General features: G+C 50.6%; 1 protein-coding gene across 1 annotated transcript; it reads left to right on the top strand.

Annotated features, from left to right (window-relative positions):
• Nucleotides 1-5,985: 5,985 nt before the first annotated feature.
• SMPX (small muscle protein X-linked) lies at nucleotides 5,986-14,050 on the top strand. Its single transcript, XM_064152186.1, has 3 exons — nucleotides 5,986-6,057; nucleotides 9,338-9,491; nucleotides 13,987-14,050. Exons 1-2 carry the CDS (start codon nucleotides 5,986-5,988, stop codon nucleotides 9,476-9,478), a joined length of 213 nt encoding a protein of 70 aa, XP_064008256.1. The 3' UTR covers nucleotides 9,479-9,491; nucleotides 13,987-14,050.
• Nucleotides 14,051-15,973: the final 1,923 nt, after the last annotated feature.

Genomic DNA, 15,973 nt, shown 5'->3' on the forward strand with positions numbered 1-15,973 from the left:
AATCTTCCACTGCAGCTCCAGTCTTAAAATTTTAGGCTGGAATTCCAGGCTGAAGCCAACCTACAACTCCTCAATGCTTTTTGTTTGCTACCATCTCCACATGGCAGTTGTATTCTTCGGAGTACCAAAGCCTTTGACCCACAGTTGACATTTCAATAGGTTTCTTCTCTCCTTTCTTACATAGCTTTTTACTTTTCTCCTCTCAGGTTAAATACAGCAGCAAAAAATGTGCTGTAGTTTGGTTGTGTTCAATGCCTGCTGGAATAATTCCTTACTTCTTATTTAGTACTATGATCTCATTTTACAATCATAGCATCATAGAATCTTAGCATCATAGAATCTTAGCATCATAGCATCATAGAATCTTAGCTTCATAGAATCTTGGCATCATAGAATCTTAGCATCATAGCATCATAGAATCATAGCATCATAGAATCATAGCATCATAGAATCATAGCATCATAGAATCTTAGCATCATAGAATCTTAGCATCATAGCATCATAGAATCTTAGCATCATAGAATCATAGCATCATAGAATCTTAGCATCATAGAATCTTGACATCATAGAATCATAGCATCATAGAATCTTAGCATCATAGAATCACAGCATCATAGCATCATAGCATCATAGAATCTTAGCATCATAGAATCTTAGCATCATAGAATCTTAGCATCATAGAATCTTAGCATCATAGAATCACAGCATCATAGAATCACAGCATCATAGAATCACAGCATCATAGAATCACAGCATCATAGCATCATAGCATCATAGAATCTCAGCATCATAGAATCACAGCATCATAGAATCATAGCATCATAGAATCATAGCATCATAGAATCTTAGCATCATAGAATCATAGCATCATAGAATCATAGCATCATAGAATCTTAGCTTCATAGAATCTTAGCATCATAGCATCATAGAATCTTAGCATCATAGAATCTTAGCATCATAGAATCTTGGCATCATAGAATCTTAGCATCATAGCATCATAGAATCATAGCATCATAGAATCATAGCATCATAGAATCATAGCATCATAGAATCTTAGCATCATAGAATCTTAGCATCATAGCATCATAGAATCTTAGCATCATAGAATCATAGCATCATAGAATCTTAGCATCATAGAATCTTGACATCATAGAATCATAGCATCATAGAATCTTAGCATCATAGAATCACAGCATCATAGCATCACAGCATCATAGAATCACAGCATCATAGAATCTTAGCATCATAGAATCTTAGCATCATAGAATCTTAGCATCATAGAATCTCAGCATCATAGAATCACAGCATCATAGAATCACAGCATCATAGAATCACAGCATCACAGAATCTCAGCATCATAGAATCTCAGCATCATAGAATCACAGCATCATAGAATCATAGCATCATAGAATCATAGCATCATAGCATCATAGAATCTCAGCATCACAGCATCACAGAATCTTAGCATCATAGAATCTTAGCATCATAGCATCATAGAATCACAGCATCACAGAATCATAGCATCATAGAATCTCAGCATCACAGCATCATAGAATCTTGGCATCATAGCATCTTAGATTCACAGCATCATAGATTCTTAGCATCACAGCATCATAGAATCATAGCATCATAGAATTGTAGCATCATAACATCGTAGAATCATAGACCATAGCATCATAGAATCAGCCAGGTTGGCAGAGAGCTCCAAGCTCAGCCAGCCCAACCTAGCACCCAGCCCTGGCCAAGCAACCACACCATGGCACTCAGTGCCCCAGCCAGGCTTGGCTGCAACACCTCCAGGCACAGCCACTCCACCACCTCCCTGGGCAGCCCATTCCAGTGCCAATCACTCTCTCTGCCAACAACTTCCTAACAACATCCAGCCTAGACCTCCCCTGGCACATATTGAGACTGTGTCCTCTTGTTCTGTTGCTGGCTGCTTGGCAGCAGAGCCCAACCTCACCTGGCTACAGCCTCCCTGCAGGCAGCTGCAGGCAGCAATGAGCTCTGCCCTGAGCCTCCTCTGTTGCAGGCTGCGCACCCCCAGCTCCCATGGCCTCTCCTGATAGGGTTTGTGTTCCAGACTTCTCACCAGCTTTATCGCCCTTCTCCAAACACCTTCCAGTATCAGCATCATGGAATCAGTCAAGGTTGGAAGGGACCACAGGGATCATCTAACTCCACCCCCCCTGCCATGAGCAGGGACACCTCACACTAGAGGATTTTGTATTATGCTGGCTAAATGAGCTGCCTTTGACAAAGATCCAGCCCACTGACATCTTAATTCTCAGTGAATGAAATAATAATGACAAAAAAAAAGGTCTCAGACTCTTTTGACTTTGTTGCTTTGCAGTCACCTGCACAAAATTATTTGGAGAACTCTGCTCTTTTTGTTTTAATCTTGTTGCTGAAGTTGGATCTTTATGATCTACAGCTCTGATGAGAGGCTGCTTTGTGCCTTTGCAATTGTCAGGGAACTTCATGATTTGACCACAGAATTGCAGAACCTTAGAGGTTGGAAGGGACCTCCAGAGATCATCCAGTCCAAACCCCTTGCCAAGGCAGGATCCTCTAGGGTAGTTCACACAGGAATGCATCCAGGTGGGGGTGGAAAGTCTGCAGAGAAGGAGACTGCACAACCTCTCTGGGCAGCCTGCTCCAGGGCTCTGCCACCCTCACTGCAAAGAAGTTTCTCCTCATGTTGAGCTGAAGCCTTCTCTGTTCCAGTTTGTATCCATTGCTCCTTGGCTTATTGCTGTGCACCACCCAAAAGAGCTTGGCCCCCTCCACTTGACCCCCACCCCTCAGCTATTGACAGACATTGCTCAGATCCCCTCTCAGCCTTCTCTGCTCCAGACTGAACAGCCCCAGGGCTCTCAGGCTCTCTCCGTAGGGAAGATGCTCAACTCCCCCAGTCACCCTCATGGCTCTCCACTGGACTCTCTCCAGCAGGTCCCTGTCTCTCTTGAACTGGGCAGCCCAAAACTAGACACAGTATTGCAGGTGTGGTCTCAGCAGGGCAGAGCAGAGCTGGGGAAGAACCTCCCTAGCCCTGCTGGCCACACTTTTCCTGCTGCCCCCCAGGATGCCCTTGGCTCTGTTGGCCACAAGGGCACACTGCTGGCCCATGCAGCACTTGCTGCTCACCAGCACTTCAAGGCCTTTCTCCACAGAGCTGGAGGAAAACAACTTATTAACCTTCACCCTGGAGGCATTAAATATTTGCAAGGAGCTGTGAGTTAGAGCATGCTTTTGCCTGCCTTTATCAACGTTTTCCAGCAAGTTGTGCTTCATTTGAAAGCAGATTTTAAACTGAGAGCTCTAATAAACCCTACATAGGTGGTGTGGCAGAGGTGATCACTCCTTGTTTATCCTCAAATGCTTCCCCTCATTCTTATCCTCAAATGCTTCCCCTCATTCTAACTCATTTTACAGTGCTGTTAAGGTTGGAGTGTTTCCTTATCTCTCCTCATTATAGTTTTTAATGTGAAAGAGATAGCTCCATTTGTGACTATGCAATATTAAGGGGAGAAGCTCAGGTGTTGTGTCTCCTTCTGACAGTCAGCAGGAAGAACTAAGCCTCTCTGAAACCGAGCTGGAAACAAGAGCTGGGCAGATGTAAATGGATGCCTGTCAAGAGGCAGCCTGGGTTAAGTTCTAACTTATCTCCCTTAGCTATCAGAATGTCAGAGCCTGTAACACTTCTCCCATTTTGCTTGCAGGGATAAGCCTCTGTCTTCAAAATGTCCAAACAGCCAGCCTCACATGTCAAAGCTATTCAGGTAAGAGACAGCATTTATGTTTCTGATAGGCTAAAATCATAGCTATCAATGTCCATTCCTTGGCAAACTGCATGCTTTGCTCAGACCAAACCTCCCCTCCAAGCCCTAGCTGGGGATTGTGCATTTGGAGAGCTAAAAGCTTGGCAGATATGAAAGTACTCAATGAGTTTGGCCTGAAAGAGCATCTTGTGATCTGTTAAAAAGCTGGAGGGAGTAGGTTGGTTGCTTGTGTGATCTTTACAGTGTTGGGTTGTGCCTGTGGCTGGATCAGCTAAGCAGGACAGAGGGAAGGACTGAGGAGCATTGGGAGTGCAACTTCATCCTTGCAGCTCTTAGGTTTTGTGCAGCGTTGATGCGAGGTGGGAAGAATTGAAACCATGGCAGAGGTCTTGGCAGGCTTTTTATTGCCTGTGTTGCTGGAGGAAGAAATCCCACAGCTGCCAGGGTTTAAGAAGTTTCTATTTCAAAGCCAAAGCAAAGGGAGATAAATAGTAATGCTTCTGTTAAAAGAAAAGATCCTTGTCAAAAGATCCCAGTTGAAGAGGGACAGGGATCTGGTGGAGGGGGTCCGGTGGAAGGCTACGAGGATGATGAGGGGACTGGAGGGCATGGCTCCAGGGGAGGCTGAGGGACCTGGGGCTGCTTAGTCTGGAGAGGAGAAGACTTAAGAGGGGATTTGGTAAATGTTTATAAGCATCTGAAGGCTGCCAGGAGGGGGGGACAAGCTCTGCTCACTGCTCCCTGGGATAGGCAAGGAGCAATGGGTGTAAGCTGCAGCAAAAGAGGCTCTGCCTCAACACAAGAGGGAACTTCTTTACTGTAATGGTCACAGAGCCCTGGCACAGGCTGCCCAGAGAAGTTGTGGAGTCTCCTTCTCTGGAGCCTTCCAAGGCCTGTCTGGATGTGTTCCTGTGTGTCCTGTCTAGTAGAGACTCAATGATCTGCTTGGATCCCTTCTAACCCCTAACATCCTGTGAGCCTGTGTGCCTTCTAGTAGCACATAAGGATGAAGCAGGGTTGTAGATGCAGCTGGAGGATGATCCCAACATCCTCATGAGGAGGCAGCATGAAGGATGTGGTTTAGCATATAAGGTTTGAGGGTTTTTTTGCCCAGGGGATTGCTTCAGTATGGAGCAGCAGGAGAAATCTGTCTTGTGATGTTACTGTGTTGTAATGTTATTGTGTTGTGATGTTACTGTGTCCAGTTCTGGGCTCCTCCATTGCAGAGAGCTGTGGAGGTGCTGGAAGGTGTTTGGAGAAGGGCAGCAAGGCTGGGGAGGGGCCTGGAGCACAGCCCTGTGAGGAGAGGCTGAGGGAGCTGGGGGGGTGCAGCCTGCAGAAGAGGAGGCTCTCTGGGCACTCACCCCTGAGCTATTGATAGACATTGCTCCCTCCCCAGCTTTTTTGGAGCCCCCTTCAGATGCTGGAAGGCCACAAGAAGGTCCCCTGGGAGCCTCCTCTGCTCCAGCCTGCACAGCCCCAACTCTTTCAGGCTGTGCTCACAGCAGAGCTGCTGCAGCCTCTCAGCATCCTCCTGGCCCTGCTCTGGACACTCTCCAGCATCTCCACAGCCCTCTTGTCCCAGGGGCTCCAGAGCTGGATGCAGGACTCCAGGTGGGGTCTCAGCAGAGCAGAGCAGAGGGGCAGAATCCCCTCCCTGGCCCTGCTGGCCACACTGCTGCTGCTGCAGCCCAGGCTCTGCTTGGCTTTCTGGGCTGCAAGTGCACACTGCTGGCTCCTGCTCAGCTTCTCCTCCAGCAGCACCCCCAAGTCCCTCTCCTCAGGGCTGCTCTCCAGACACTCCCTGCCCAGCCTGCACTGGTGCTTGGCATTGCCTCCACCCAGCTGCAGGACCTTGCCTTTGCCCTTGTTGAACCTCCTGAGCTTGGCTTGTGCCCACCTCTGCAGCCTGCCCAGGTCCCTCTGGCTGGATCCCTGCCCTCCAGCCTGGCTGCTGCACCACACAGCTTGGTGTGCTCAGCAAACTTGCAAACCTGAGATGCAAACACTTCTCTTTCCCACAGGAGGGCTGTGATGATACACACATTGAAGGTGTAAGCCAGAGCCACGATGATACTGTGATACTGTGACATCTCTAAGCCTTGTCCCACCCGTTTTGGGCTTTACCATTTACCAGCTGCATGTTTATCTGTCAATCACATGCATCATCATTTTTTCCTCACAGGCCAATATCAACATCCCAATGGGTGCATTTCGACCTGGTGCAGGGCACCCTCATAAAAGGAAAGAGCTTACAGCTGAGGAAGTGGAGGAGGTAAGAAAATTAAGAGGGGGTTGAAGTCTTGTTTGGGAGACTCCCTGCCAGTGATGGAAGAAAGACTTTTAGCTGTCTTATAGTACTGTGGAACAGCCTTAGGTACCACCACTGAACATAGAATGGGCTGGAAGGGAGCTCCAGAGGTCATCCAGTCCAACTCCTCTGCAGTCAGCAAGGACATCCTCCACTAGATCAGGTTGCCCAGAGCCCTGTCCAGCCTCACATTGAAGATCTCCAGGGATGGGGCCCCAACTACCTCCCTGGACAACCTGTTCAAGTCTTTCCCTACCTTCATGGAGCAGAACTTGTTCCTAACATCCAGTCTCAATCTGCTCTGCTCTAATTGTCCCTTGCCCTATCCCTGCAGGCCTTTGCAAACAGTCCCTCTGCAGCCTTCTTGTAGCCCACTTCAGGTTCTGGCAGGCTGCTCTTAGGTCTCCCTGGAGATTTCTCTTCTCCAGGCTGAAGATCCCCAACTCCCTCAGCCTGTCTTTGTAGCAGAGGTGCTCCAGCCCCCTGATAATTTTTGTTCTCCTCCTCTGGACCCACTCCATCAGGACCATGTCCTTCCTGTAGGGACAGCTCCAGAGCTGGATGCAGTACTGCAGGTGAAGTTTCACCAGAGCAGAGGAATGTAGCAGAGTCACCAACTGAGGCCACTGGCTCCAGGTGAAGTTTCACCAGAGCAGAGGAGTGTAGCAGTCACCAATTGAGGCCACTGGCTCCAGGTAAAGTTCCACCAGAGCAGAGGAATGTAGCAGAGTCACCAATTGAGGCCACTGGCTCCAGGTGAAGTTCCACCAGAGCAGAGGAGTGTAGCAGAGTCACCAACTGAGGCCACTGGCTCCAGGTGAAGTTTCACCAGAGCAGAGGAGTGTAGCAGTCACCAACTGAGGCCACTGGCTCCAGGTGAAGTTTCACCAGAGCAGAGGAGTGTAGCAGAGTCACCAATTGAGGCCACTGGCTCCAGGTGAAGTTCCACCAGAGCAGAGGAATATAGCAGAGTCACCAACTGAGGCCACTGGATCCAGGTGAAGTTTCATCAGAGCAGAGGAATGTAGCAGAGTCACCAACTGAGGCCACTGGCTCCAGGTGAAGTTCCACCAGAGCAGAGGAGTGTAGCAGAGTCACCAACTGAGGCCACTGGATCCAGGTGAAGTTCCACCAGAGCAGAGGAGTGTAGCAGTCACCAACTGAGGCCACTGGCTCCAGGTGAAGTTCCACCAGAGCAGAGGAGTGTAGCAGAGTCACCAACTGAGGCCACTGGCTCCAGGTGAAGTTCCACCAGAGCAGAGCAATGTAGCAGAGTCACCAACTGAGGCCACTGGCTCCAGGTGAAGTTCCACCAGAGCAGAGCAATGTAGCAGAGTCACCAATTGAGGCCACTGGCTCCAGGTGAAGTTCCACCAGAGCAGAGGAGTGTAGCAGAGTCACCAGTTGAGGCCATTGGATCCATGTGAAGTTTCACCAGAGCAGAGGAGTGTAGCAGAGTCACCAATTGAGGCCACTGGCTCCAGGTGAAGTTTCACCAGAGCAGAGGAGTGTAGCAGAGTCACCAACTGAGGCCACTGGCTCCAGGTGAAGTTTCACCAGAGCAGAGCAATGTAGCAGAGTCACCAATTGAGGCCACTGGAAGTGGCAAGTGACTGTTTTACATTTGCAAGAAGCAGCCAGATCAGTTTTGTACAAGTCATCAGCTCCTCCTGACCTGGTCCAGGCACTTGAAATGATCAGGTTGAGCTAGAGATGAGCTGATTCTTCCTTTTCTGTCACAAGCAGACAGATTCTTTTCTTAGCTTCAACATGTTTGATAGAAACAGTTCTCTGTCTGCAGAGAAATCTCTTGAAGAAATCAAACCCAGGCTGACTTAACTCTTCTTAAGAAGATAATTAGATCTGGGTGGCTAAGTAAGTGTTGCTTTGCTTCTCAGTTATGTCATTGCATTTATGAGACAGAGAATATGGAATGAAAGTTTCTGGGCTCAGTTTTCACAGGAATCAGAGAAACATCCAGGTTGGCAAAGACCTTCAGGATCACCAAGTCCAACCTAGAACTCTACTCTAGAAGACTGACCTTAAACCACAGCCCTAAGCACTTAAGCTGAAGATTCACCTTTAGTGATGACCTGCACGAGGGGATTGAGTCCAGCAGTAGTAAGGTTGCAGATACACCAAGCTAGGAGCAGCTGTGGAGCTGTTGGAGGGTAGGAGAGCCCTGCAGAGGGACCTGGCCAGGCTGCATGGGTGGGCAGAGGCCAATGGGATGAGACTGAACAAGGCCAAGGGCAGGGTTCTGCACTTCGGCCACAACAACCCCAAGCAGCACTGCAGGCTGGGGCCAGAGTGGCTGAGAGCAGGCAGGCAGAGAGGGAGCTGGGGGTGCTGGGAGAGAGGAGCTGCAGAGGAGGCAGCAGTGTGCCCAGGTGGGCAGCAGAGCCAATGGCATCCTGGGCTGGCTCAGGAGCAGTGTGGGCAGCAGGACAAGGGAGGTTCTTGTGCCCACCCCTGTGCTCAGCACTGCTCAGGCCACCCCTGGAGTGCTGTGTCCAGTTCTGGGCTCCTCCATTGCAGAGAGCTGCTGAGGTGCTGGAAGGTGTTTGGAGCAGGGCAGCAAGGCTGGGGAGGGGCCTGGAGCACAGCCCTGTGAGGAGAGGCTGAGGGAGCTGGGGGTGTGCAGCCTGCAGCAGAGGAGGCTCAGGGCAGAGCTCATTGCTGCCTGCAACTGCCTGCAGGGAGGCTGTAGCCAGGTGGGGTTGGGCTCTGCTGCCAGGCAGCCAGCAGCAGAAGAAGGGGACAGAGGCTCAAGCTGTGCCAGGGCAGGTCTAGGCTGGATGTTGTTAGGAAGTTGTTGGCAGAGAGAGTGATTGGCACTGGAATGGGCTGCCCAGGGAGGTGGTGGAGTGGCTGTGGCTGGAGGTGTTGCAGCCAAGCCTGACTGGGGCACTGAGTGCCATGGTCTGGTTGGTTGGGCAGGGCTGGGTGCTAGGTTGGACTGGCTGAGCTTGGAGCTCTCTGCCAACCTGCCTGATTCTGTGATGCTCTCAATTCTTACTCATTTCCAAAGTGATCCACATACTCCTCATTTTTCTTTCTCCCAAGGGTTTTAAAACATTTTAGGCCACAACCAACCAAAGAACCAATCTCTTCCTCCCCCTGCCCCCCACCTGTCAGCAGGACTACATTTAGTATATAATCATCCTTTCCCATTCCTCACATAACTCACCTGTGCTTGAGAGATTGCTGTGGTGAGGGAGGTCACTGGTATCCTTTTGTGCAGAGCATTCCTGCTTCATCAGAGGAGGAGAAAGACAAGAAACATCTCCCAGGAGCTAAGAAACTTCCAGGTCCTGCTGTCAACTTGTCAGAGATTCAGAACATAAAGAGTGAGCTGAAATACGTCCCCAAAGCTGAACAGTAGCTGGAAGAAGCAGGTGAGTAGCAGAGAGGTTCTGTACATGGGCTGTAGGAGGAGCAGGCAGATCTCCAGACCTCTGGAGGTCACTCCAAACCACTCTGGTTCTACTGAATATTAAGGATTGCCACTCAGGATCATAGAATGGTTTAGGTTGGAAGGAACCTCAAAGCTCAGCCAGTTGCAGCCCCCTGCCATAGGCAGGGACACCTCCCACTGGAACAGGTCACTCAAGGCCTCATCCAGCCTGGCCTTCAACACCTCCAGGGAGGTTGTGGAGCACAGAATCACCCAATGTGATCTTTGATCACATTGGGTGATTCTGTGCTCCACAACCTCCCTGGGCAACCTGTGCCAGTGTCTCACCACCCTCACTGCAAACAACTTCTTCCTAACATCTACTTTCAGTCTCCTCTCTGCCAGTTCAAACCCATTCCTCCTCCTCCTCCTGTCATTACAAGACCTTGTCAATAGTCCCTCTCCAGCCTTCCTGTCGCCCCCTTCAGACACTGGAAGTCCACTCCAAGGTCTCCTCGAAGCCTTCTCTTCTCCAGGCTGCACAGCCCCAACTCAGTCTGGCCTCAGAGCAGAGCTGCTGCAGCCCTCTCAGCATCTTGGTGGCCTCCTCTGCACTGGCTCAAACACTTCCATGTCCTTCTTGTGCTGGGGGCTCCACAACTGTACACAGGACTCCAAGTGTGGTCTGAGGAGAGCAGAGCCAAGGGGCACAATCCCCTCCCTTGCCCTGTGCCCACACTGCTCTGGCTGCAGCCAGCACAGGGTTGTGTCTGGGCTGCACTCACCCTGCAGGCTCCTGTGGAGCTTTTCACCACCCCAGACCCCCAGGGCCTTTTCCTCAGGGCTGCTCTCAGCCATTCCCCACCCAGCCTGGAGCTGTGCTTGGGATTGCACCCACCCAGCTGCAGGACCTTCCACTTGGCCTTGTTGAATGCCATGAGGTTGGCCTGGGCACACCTCTGCAGCCTGTCCAGGTTCCTCTGGATGGATCCCTGCCCTCTAAGCAAGTGACTGTGCCACACAGCTTGGTGCTATCTGCAGACTTGCTGAGGGTGCACTGATTGCTCTGCCCATGTCACTGACAAAGCTGTTAACCAGCAGTGGTGCCAGCACTGACCCCTGAGGGATGCCACTCGGCACTGCTCTCCAGGTGGACATTAGACAGGGCATTCATCTGTTCAGCTGGTTTGGGCATGGCCTGCAGCCTGGAGTAAAAGATGGTATAATCAGTGGCTTGTGTCATGACTGACCATGCCAGTCCACTACAGATGATCTTAGGCTGCAAGATACCCATGCTCACACCTGCCTGGTACCCCAAGAAGAGCTTACTGAGCATGCTTTGGGTGTCATGTTCTCTCTAAGGAGTGGCCAACTGCCTGTGCAGGGTGAGTGCTGACAAATGAGGACATTCTTTGCTTCCTGTGTCTTGCAAATGAATTCTCTCTCACATCAGTGCCATAAAATCTTCAGATATTCACTGCTGAGGGATTTCCTTGGGTGGTTTTGTATTTCTGGAGGCAGCAGCCACTGAAACTGGGAGCATCACTCCAAGTGACCTCATCCATGTTGGTAAAGATGTGCAGGAATATCCAGAGGAGAGGCTGGGGGAGCTGGGGCTGTGCTGCTTGGAGAGGAGAAGCCTAAGGGGTGACCTCATTCATGTTGGTAAAGATGTGCAGGAATATCCAGAGGAGAGGCTGGGGGAGCTGGGGCTGTGCTGCTTGGAGAGGAGAAGCCTGAGGGGTGACCTCATCCATGTTGATAAAGATGTGCAGGAATATCCAGAGGAGAGGCTGGGGGAGCTGGGGCTGTGCTGCTTGGAGAGGAGAAGCCTGAGGGGTGACCTCATTCATGTTGGTAAAGATGTGCAGGAATATCCAGAGGAGAGGCTGGGGGAGCTGGGGCTGTGCTGCTTGGAGAGGAGAAGCCTAAGGGGTGACCTCATTCATGTTGGTAAAGATGTGCAGGAATATCCAGAGGAGAGGCTGGGGGAGCTGGGGCTGTGCTGCTTGGAGAGGAGAAGCCTGAGGGGTGACCTCATCCATGTTGATAAAGATGTGCAGGAATATCCAGAGGAGAGGCTGGGGGAGCTGGGGCTGTGCTGCTTGGAGAGGAGAAGCCTGAGGGGTGACCTCATTCATGTTGGTAAAGATGTGCAGGTGAGTGGCAGGAGGCTGGAGCCAGGCTCTGCTGGGTGATGCCCAGTGCCAGCACAAGGGGCAATGGGTGGGAGCTGAGGCATAGGAAGTTGCATGGAAACATGAGGAGGAATTTTTTCCCTGTGAGGGTGCCAGAGCCCTGGCACAGGCTGCCCAGGGGGGTTGTGGAGCCTCCCTCACCAGAGATATTCAAACCCTGCCAGGATGTGTTCCTGTGTGACCTGTTCTGGCAGGGAGGTTGGACTGGCTGAGCTTTGGAGGTCCCTTCCAGCCTTTAACCTTCAATGATTCTGTGAAGTCCCCTGGATGATTTCCATTATGCTGTGATCCTATCATGCTAATATTGCAAGAGCATCAAAATTATACAGCAACATGTCCAGACCCCCCCCAAAAAAAAACTTTTACAGCTGCATCAACTATTTCTAACTCTTCCCATTGTCACTTTTCATCAGAGACTTGCAGTTGTAACTGCAAGCCAACCTCACCAATTTTGGTTCAGTTTTGACCCAGCTTTTCTTTCTTGGGTTCACAGAGTGCAAACACCTCAACATAGACAAGGAACATGCTAAAAGAGGGGGGGATGGTTCATTATTGGCAAGCCCACTCCTACATAATTTGCACTTCAGAGTAGCTGCTGTTAAATATCTTTGCTCTTGCCCTTTCACCAAGTTGGGGAAGATGAGTAGGACTTGCTAAGCTGAAAGGGTTGTGGGAGGGATCTCATCAGTGAGGTGTCAGGAAGCTGCAGCCACTGAAGGTCACAAAGTGCTTGTGAGTTAAGATGTTCCTGGAGTCATCCCTGGCTGCTGGTCTTATCAGCTTTAATTAACTAATTAGCATACCCTTCTTTGTGGTGAAGGCTTTTTTTGTCAGGTGATGTGTTTAATGCAGCTGGGTTTAATATATTATGGGTAATCAGAAGCTCACAGGGTGTTAGGGGTTGGAAGGCACCCAAAGAGATCATTGAGTCCAACCCCCCCTGCCAGAGCAGGACAATACTAACACAGAGCACACAGGAACACATCCAGACAGGCCTTGAAAGGCTCCAGAGAAGGAGACTCCACAACCTCTTAGAGGATCCTGTGCCAGTGCTTTGGGACCCTTACAGGAAAGAAGTTCCCCTTGTGCTGAGCTGGAACCTCCTGTGCTGCAGCTTCCATCCATTGCTGCTTGTCTTATCCCAGGGAGCAGTGAGCAGAGCCTGTCCCCCCCAACTCCTGAGCCCCAGCCATTTGTAAGCATTGATTAGATCCCCTCTCAGAAGGGGGGGAAAGAGATGCTTAGATCTCTATTCCAGACTAAACAGCCCCAGGTTCCTCAGCCTCTCCTCACCATGCAATGCTCCAGTCCCCTCATCATCCTCCTAGCCCTCCTCTGGACCCTCTTCAGCAGATCCCTGTCCCTCTTCAACTGGGGAGCCCAATACTGAAGGCAATACTCAAGATGAGGTCTCACCAGGGCAGCATAGAGGGGAAGGAGAACCTCCCTTGATCTGCTGGACACACTCTGCTTAATACACCCTTAGCTGAGGGCTACCAAGTCACTTCCAACAGCTCCTGCACGTCAAGCACAAGTAGTGCATCTCACCTCACTTAGGTGCTTGCAGGTAGCACACTCAAGCTTTCAGTGTGTCTGGTGACTAATCAAACAAACAGGAGTGGAGATCCCTGCCAACAACTCCCTGTCTCACCCTCCAGCTCCATCCCAATAAATCCTAGAATCAATCAGACAGGATTGGAAGGGACCACAAGGATCATCCAGTTCCAACTCATAGGTTGGACTGGATGATCTTGGAGGTCTCTTCCAACCTGGTTGATTCTAAGTGAGTAGAACATACTCAGAGTGAGTATGGAGTAACACTGGAGGTGTTTAAGGCCAGGCTGGATGAGGCTTGATCTAGGGTAGGGTGTCCCTGCCCTTGGCAAAGGGTTTAGAACTGGCTGATCCTTGTTGTTCCTTCCAACCCTGACTGATTCTGTGATTGCAGCCTCTTTAACCATACCCAGTTCAAAATATGCTCAGCACAAATATTTTCAAGCTCCTACATCAGAGTGAAGGAGGGGGGGGGGGGGGAAAGAGGCTTTTGACTACATGAAGTGCAACTTCCTACATTATTAACAGCTGGGATAATTTTGTCAAGTCCTCCTAACTTGTAACCAATGAAGCTGCCAGAATGAGCTGAAACATCACAGCTCTGATGTGATCATCAAATGAATTTTCTTCCAAATTCAGGGCCTCATCTCTTTTTTTTGGGGAGGGGGAGGGGTTGTTTTTGTTTGTTTGAGAGTTTTTAATTGGTTTCATTTGATAAAAGACTCCCTAATTATGTTTTCACAGTTTGGCACTCAAGAAGCAGAGAAAAGAATGCATTGCTTTCTTGCAGAGATGGTTTGATGCTGCATGAAGAGCTTTGTGAGCCCTGGCTGGGAGCAGACCATCTACAAGAGTCATGAGCCCTGCTCTGATACTTAGGAATACAGCAGCTTCAGCCACCAAATTGCTTCCCATGTGCCTTGTTTGGAGAAGCAAAGCTCTTTAGAGTGCCAAAGCTACCTCTATTCCAAACTTAGCTGCAAACTCCTAATGAGGTTCAACAAGGATAAGTGCAGAGCCCTGCACTTGGGAAGGAATAAGAAACTGCACTAGCACAGGTTAGGAGGTGATCTGCTGGAGAGCAGCCACGTGGAGAAGGAGCTGGGAGTGCTGGGGGACAAGTTCTGCATGGGACAGCAGGGTGCCCTGGTGGCCAAGAAGGCTGATGGGGTCCTGGGAGGCATTAAGAAGTGTGGCCAAAAAGGCTGATGGGATCCTGGGAGGCATTAAAAAGTGTGGCCAAAAAGGCTGATGGGGTCCTGGGAGGCATTAAAAAGTGTGGCCAAAAAGGCTGATGGGGTCCTGGGGGGCATTAAAAAGTGTGGCCAAAAAGGCTGATGGGGTCCTGGGGGGCATTAAAAAGTGTGGCCAAAAAGGCTGATGGGGTCCTCCACCTCTGCTCTGCTCTAGTGAGGCCCCACCTGGAATGTTGCATCCAGTTCTGCACTCCCCAGTTCAAGAGGGACAGGGATCTGCTGGAGAGAGTCCAAGGGAGGGCTACAAGGATGCTGAAGGGACTGCAGCACTGCCTGATGAGGAGAGCCCTGGGGCTGCTTAGACTGGAGAGGAGAAGGCTGAGAGGGGATCTGAGCAATGTCTGTCAATAGCTGAGGGCTGGGGGTCAGGAAGGAAGGGACAGGGACAGCCTCTTGTGTCCTGGGATAGCAAAAGGGGCCAGGGATGGAAACTGCAGCACAGTAAGTTCCACCTCAACATGAGGAAGAGCTTTTTGACTATAAAGGTCACAGAGCCCTGGAGCAGGCTGCCCAGAGAGGTTGTGGAGTCTCCTTCTCTGGAGCCTTTCCAACCCCAGCTGGATGCATTCCTGTGCAGACTACCCGAGGTGCCCCTGCTTTGGCAGGGGGGTTGGACTCAGTGCTCTCTGGAGGTCCCTTCCAACCTCTCATGTCCTGTGAGGTGTTCCTGTGTGACCTGTGCTAGATTTTCTGGTCCTGTCTGGCAGAGGGGTTGGACCCAAAGATCTCTAGAGATCCCTTCCAGCCCCTAAAATCCTGTGGACGTTGTGTAGTGGCAGAGCTCACTTCAGAGAGGTAAAGCATCATATGTAGGTAGAGCTCACCTGTAATGGTGAAGCCCAACAGCTGCTGCCCATCTGGCAGTGCTCCTTGAAGAAACATTCTGCTGCAGATGCTGCTGGGTTTTGCTGTCCCTGTCTGATGCTGTTTCCATCTCTTAAATCCCATCTGACTTGCAGCTGCAGTCTCAAATACACTTTATTTCCATAGAGGAAAATGCACATGGTAATATGTATTGGTTTTATAGCTGATTTGCTGCAGGCTGCAGCTACTTCATAGAATCAGCCAGGCTGGCAGAGAGCTCCAAGCTCCCCCAGCCCAACCCAACCAACCAGACCATGGCACTAAGTGCCCCAGCCAGGCTTGGCTGCAGCACCTCCAGGCACAGCAACTCCACCACCTCCCTGGGCAGCCCATTCCAGTGCCAATCACTCTCTCTGACAACAACTTCCTAACAACATCCAGCCTAGACCTGCCCTGGCACAGCTTGAGCCTCTGTCCCCTTGTTCTGTTGCTGGCTGCCTGGCAGCAGAGCCCAACCCCACCTGGCTACAGCCTCCCTGCAGGCAGCTGCAGGCAGCAATGAGCTCTGCCCTGAGCCTCCTCTGCTGCAGGCTGCACCCCCCCAGCTCCCTCAGCCTCTCCTCACAGGGCTGTGCTCCAGGCCCCTCCCCAGCCTTGCTGCCCTTCTCTGG

This window comes from Pogoniulus pusillus, chromosome 12 (assembly GCF_015220805.1).
Source record: "Pogoniulus pusillus isolate bPogPus1 chromosome 12, bPogPus1.pri, whole genome shotgun sequence".
Taxonomy (NCBI): domain Eukaryota; kingdom Metazoa; phylum Chordata; class Aves; order Piciformes; family Lybiidae; genus Pogoniulus; species Pogoniulus pusillus.

Excerpts from the sequence above, each read along its gene's own strand:
- SMPX (XM_064152186.1), top strand. The coding sequence starts at position 5,986 with ATGGGTGCATTTCGACCTGGTGCAGGGCACCCTCATAAAAGGAAAGAG. Across the intron at positions 6,058-9,337 it reads CAGCTGAGGAAGTGGAGGAG|AGCATTCCTGCTTCATCAGA; the intron begins GTAAGAAAATTA and ends CCTTTTGTGCAG.